Here is a 5,421-nt window from a genome sequence, read left to right on the forward strand (position 1 = left end):
TCTCTAAAATCTATCCCCCTCCCTCCGTGGGCAAGGTCCTCCTTTTTCATCTTAAGGGGATACCACATGCACCATCCCCCCTTTTTTATGGGGACTTACCCTACCTTTTCATAAATGGACGGAGATCTGCATGGTTGCCGTTCGAGTCACCTTCTGATGGGACGGCCCGCACCTACCTCCACTTTCGCCGGGAGCAGGCGCGACGTAGAATCATGGCTGTCTGCTGGCGACATGACCGGTGTCAGAATGGTCACAAATCGGTCATTCTTGTCCACCACGCGTCAGCTTAGCAATCTGCACGTTGGCCCTCCTTCACACTACATTTTGCCTGTAATGGTTAGGATGAAGCCTGGCATATATCTGATCAGGACTAACGTGCCATCTCTGGGAGGTAACACGCTAGCTCCAGCTGGGGACGAGCGCCTAGAAGCCCTCGTCCTGACGGGATGGGGCGAGGCGTGCGTCAGACCGCCTGTCGCCACCTAATCCCGCGATCTGACCGGTCTGTGACTGGTCACAGACCGAATAAATGAGTGCAATGCACTACGTTACATGCGTCGTGACACGCTCAGCCAAACCGCAATAAATGTGGTTAGGTGAGCCCCACTGTGCTCACCTACCCCATACACGCGGAGCGAAAACCCACGAGGGGTCGGGGCGCCTCGGCCCTCAGGGCCGAGGGGGGTGCAGCCCGACCCCCTCGGGGGGACTAAGAGGAGGGCGAACACACCACCTTCGGGCCCGACGTCCCCCGAGGGTGCCAGGCCACGTGGGCGATTGTGTCTGCCTCAAACCTCTAGTCATGATACTCCCGATCTCATGTCACCGACAGTAGCCCCCGGCGTTATGCCAGGGCGATCGCCCTCCTTAAGGGAAGCGGTCGGGCGTGACGCCACTCCTAAGGCCCGGTGACAGGTGGGACCGGTCTCCACAATTGGGCAGAAAACCAACGGTCAAAAATCACGCACATCGGCAATGGTAACTCGGCTGTCAATAATGAGCGGTCTCTTCAAGACTGCCACATTACTCGAGTAGCACACGAATCTGGACATGGCGATTCGTTTCATCTGAAGATATGGTAACGTCGCTTCGGTTGGCGAGCGTAATTAACGCGCGCACGATATGATCTACCTCGACCGCCACAACCGCATATCCACCTCATGCGCCGCAAGCGGGCGAATGGGATTAGTGGAAGCGTGGGCGCGAGAAACGAGGGGGCGAAATAGTGGGCGCGAGAAACGAGGAGCCGGGCACAGCGTTGGCAAGGGTATAAAGGCACTGAGGAAGGGATTTGTTTCCTTCCTTTCGCCATTATTCCCCTTGTCTTTGCCGCTTGCGCCCTAACTCCTTCTTTCCTGCGCCCTACCCTCGCCACACGCGCTCGCTCTTAATCTTCTCTTCCTCCGGCGCCATGGCACGGGGCTCCGCTCTGCTCGATGGTAGCGTGCTGCCGCCCTCCCGCATCGTGAGCGAGAGGCAGGCTGGGCTGCCGCGCCGCTTCATGCCGGAATCTGCCGCCGGCCGGGAGATAGTCACGCTGGGCGAGGGACGCCCGGCGCCAGACTACCCGGGGCGGTCCGTCTTCTTTCTCCCTTTTGCAATGGCAGGGCTGGTTCCGCCATTTTCTTCTTTCTTCATGGATGTTCTGGAGTTCTACGATCTCCAGATGGCGCACCTCACCCCCAACGCGGTGATGACATTGGCCATCTTCGCGCATCTGTGCGAGATGTTCATTGGGGTGCGCCCATCTCTTCAGCTGTTCCGGTGGTTCTTCACCGTGCAGTCGGTGTCGCCGCCATCGGTAGTCGGTGGCTGCTACTTCCAGCCACGGGGGCCGGCGCTGAACCGCTACATCCCCTGCGCCCTCCGCAAGAAGTGGGACGACTGGAAGAGCGATTGGTTCTACACTCCCCTCGCCGACGAAGCGCGCCTCCGACTTCCGAGCCAGCCCCCGGCGCAGGCCTCCAGCTGGCGGGCGCCGGTAGATCTGGGGGATGGCTATGACGCCGTCCTCGACCGCCTGGCGGGCCTGCGATCCCAGGGGCTCACAGGGGCCATGGTGTATGGCGACTACCTCCGTCGTCGGATTGCGCCGCTCCAGCGGCGCGCTCGGGGCGCCTGGGAGTACACCGGGTCCGAAAACTACATGAGGACCCACCAGGGAGTGAGATGGGACTGGGCTCCTGAGGACTTCAAGATATTGGTCCAACGGGTGCTGAATCTCAACTCCGTGGAGGCGGCCCTCATTCCCCAAGGAATCCTCCCCCTCTGCAGCGATCCAGACCGCGCCTCGATCCTGACCATTATGATGGGGGTCGGGGCCTCTGAGGAGAGAGCTCCAAAGGGCCATGACGGCGCAAGAGGGAGCCGCCGGGGGGAGCAATCTACCCCGAGAGGGGGTCGTGCTTCTGGGTCCCGTGTCAGGGGCCCGGGGAACAGCCGCCCTGCCGACGCCCGGGGGAAGAGGAAGCAGGGAGGAACACCTCCCCCATCTCCTCCCCGAGGGGGCGGGGCGGCGCGTGCCAGCAGCAAGCGCCCGGAGGGGGCCGCGCCAGCATCGCAGCTCGAGGGGGAGCGCAAGAAGAAGCGGCCCCGCAAGATGGAGGAGACAGAACCATCTCGGGGAAACCTCATTTCCCCTCCAAAGTGGTCGTTTAACCGACCCCCTCGCAGGTTCGTCTCTCACCCATCGTGGCTGTACTCATTCTCTCAACATGAGTTTTCACTCGCCCATCTTGTTCGTCTTCTGGTCTTTTCTTTTGTTTCAGCGAGATCCCGTCGCGTCCCTCCCATCATTCCAAGTCCGGCCAGCCTGAGGCCGAGGATCCGGCGGCCGCAGAGGCCCGCAGGCGGGAAGCTGACCGGCGAGAGGCCGCGGATCGCCTACGGGAAGCCGAGGAGGCCGCCCAGGAGGCCGCCCGGGCTCGCCAGGCCGAGGAAACTGCTCGGGAGGAGGCTGCCCGAGCCCACCAGGCCGAGGAAGCTGCTCGGGAGGAGGCCGCCCGAGCCCACCAGGCCGAGGAAGCCGCTCGGGAGGAGGCTGGATTTCGCCAGGACGAGGCGATGGTGACTTCCGAGGCAGCTCGCGACGAGGCCGCGGGTGCGTCGCTCGGGCCCTCTCCCTCGGGCGACGCTCAGGCGACAACTTCCGGGGCAGCTGGCAACGAGGCAGCGGGCGCGTCGCTTGGGCCCACTCCCTCGGGCGACGCTCAGGCTCAACCAGGTCCGGAGGACATCCCTGCGTCTGGCACGTCCATCGGCGGGCCGAGCCGCGCGGCATCTTCTCCGAGGCGACTTTTCCCCACGCCTTCTGCTGCCCTACTGAGCGCAGAGCCCCTTCTGCAAGCCTTGGCCGCCGCAAACACCACGGTGTTGGACGGGTTAAGTGCCCAGGTGGAGGCCCTGCAGGCAGAGCGGGCGGAGCTCGACGCCGCGTGGGCGCGCGTCGAAGAGGGGCGACGCTCGGTGGAGGCCATGGTGGAGGTGGGCCGTAAGGCTCACCGCCGGCATGTCTCGGAGCTTGAAACCCGTAAGAAGGTGTTGGCGGAGATCGCCAAGGAAGTGGAGGAGGAGCGGGGGGCTGCCCTCATTGCCACCACCGTAATGAACGAGGCGCAGGACACCCTCCGCCTTCAATACGGGAGCTGGGAGGCGGAGCTAGGGAAGAAGCTCGACGCCGCCCAGGGGGTGCTTGACGCTGCCGCTGCCCGAGAACAGCGGGCGGCGGAGACCGAAGCGGCGTCCCGGCGGCGCGAAGAGACCCTCGAGGCGCGCGCCATGGCGCTGGAAGAGCGCGCCTGCGTCGTGGAGAGGGATCTGGCGGACCGCGAGGCCGCTGTCACCATCCGGGAAGCGACACTGGCGGCGCACGAGGCTGCCTGCGCCGAAGAAGAGCTCGCGCTCCGCCTCCGCGAGGACGCGCTCACCGAGCGGGAGCGAGCTCTCGAGGGGGCCGAGGCCGCGGCGCAACAGCTGGCGGACAGCCTGTCCCTCCGCGAGGCAGCGCAGGAGGAGCAGGCGCGCCGCAATCTGGAAGGTGCCCGCGCCGAGAGGGCCGCACTGAACCAACGGGCCTCTGAGCTCGAGGCGCGGGCGAAGGAGCTGGACGCGAGGGCGCGCAGCGGCGGGGCGGCCGCGGGCGAAAGCGACTTAGCCGCCCGCCTCGCAGATGCCGAACACACCATCGCCGGTCTGCAGAGCGCGCTGGACTCATCCGCCGGGGAGGTCGAAGCCCTCCGCTTGGCAGGCGAGGTCGGGCCCGGCATGCTTTGGGACGCCGTCTCCCGCCTAGATCGCGCCGGTCGGCAGGTGGGCCTCTGGAGAGGGCAGACCGTAAAGTACGCCGACAACCAGGGAGGCCTTGCCCAGCACCTCTCGAAGATGGCCGGGGCTCTCCAACGGCTTCCCGAGGAGCTCGAGAAGACAATTAAGTCATCCTCGAGGGACCTCGCCCAAGAAGCGGTGGAGCTCGTCCTGGCGAGTTACCAGGCCAGGGACCCCAACTTCTCTCCATGGATGGCGCTGGATGAGTTCCCTCCTGGGACCGAGGACCGCGCGCGCGCGCAAGTCCGGGATGCCGCCGATTATATCGTCGACAGCTTCGAGGGCTCGGCCCCTCGGCTTGCGTTTGCCCCCAACTCCGACGAGGAGGGCAATGCCGGTGGTGCAGACGACAGTGACGTCGAGGCCGGCGATCCGGGCGCATCGGAATGAGCCCCCAGACCCCCGCCATTCTTCAGTTTTTTCTTCTTTTCTTTCTTCTAAGGCCTTCGGGCCTCTTTTTTGTATAGATCAACTTAATCTGTAATCAAAAATGAAGAAATTTTTGTGTTAATTTCATCTTGCTATGTGTATGAGATGAGGATGATCTGTGCCGTGGTCCTTTTGTGTCTTAGCTTGAATAAGGGCTCGTGCCCAGGTTCTGGTCCTCAGAAGGCGCGGGTCGGGGCTAGTGCCTGGGGAGATCCACATGTCGAGACTGGCCAGGCCGGGAACGTGGTGACCGAGGGTTATGGGTGACCCGATTGTGGGTTTTTGCCGATTCCCCCCCGGAGTTCACCACGCCCCGGGGCACGGCTCGGTTCTGGGCCCCGTTTGGCGATTTTTAGCCGACCCGAGCCCCCGAGGGCAGGATTGAGCGCGAGTGACCTATTTCAAGTCAAGATTCTCCAAAAGGAAAAAACAGCACAGATACAACCTTTAGGAAATTGAAACTGCTTTTATTGAAATTCTGAAATAAGAGAAATAAGAAAGTGCATGTGTGGCAGCCCCCGGCCAACCCTGCACGCCCGATGGGGTGCGGGGTTGGCCCGAGCCTGAAACCTGACACCCAACTCCCCCCTCAGGGGTAGAAGCGACGAAGGTGTTCGATGTTCCACGGGTTAGGCAGCTCAGTGCCGTCGCCCGTGGCCAGCCGTATGG

The 5,421-nt window shown here is 63.3% G+C and overlaps 1 protein-coding gene across 1 annotated transcript; it reads left to right on the top strand.

Annotated features, from left to right (window-relative positions):
* The first annotated feature begins 3,063 nt into the window (after positions 1-3,063).
* LOC136354241 (basal body protein 10-like) lies at positions 3,064-4,713 on the top strand. Its single transcript, XM_066305934.1, has one exon. The coding sequence runs from the start codon at positions 3,064-3,066 to the stop codon at positions 4,711-4,713; it is 1,650 nt and encodes a 549-aa protein (XP_066162031.1).
* The last annotated feature ends 708 nt before the right edge of the window (positions 4,714-5,421 follow it).

The sequence above is a fragment of the Oryza sativa genome, chromosome 11 (assembly GCF_034140825.1).
Source record: "Oryza sativa Japonica Group chromosome 11, ASM3414082v1".
In the NCBI taxonomy this organism is placed as follows: Eukaryota; Viridiplantae; Streptophyta; class Magnoliopsida; order Poales; family Poaceae; genus Oryza; species Oryza sativa.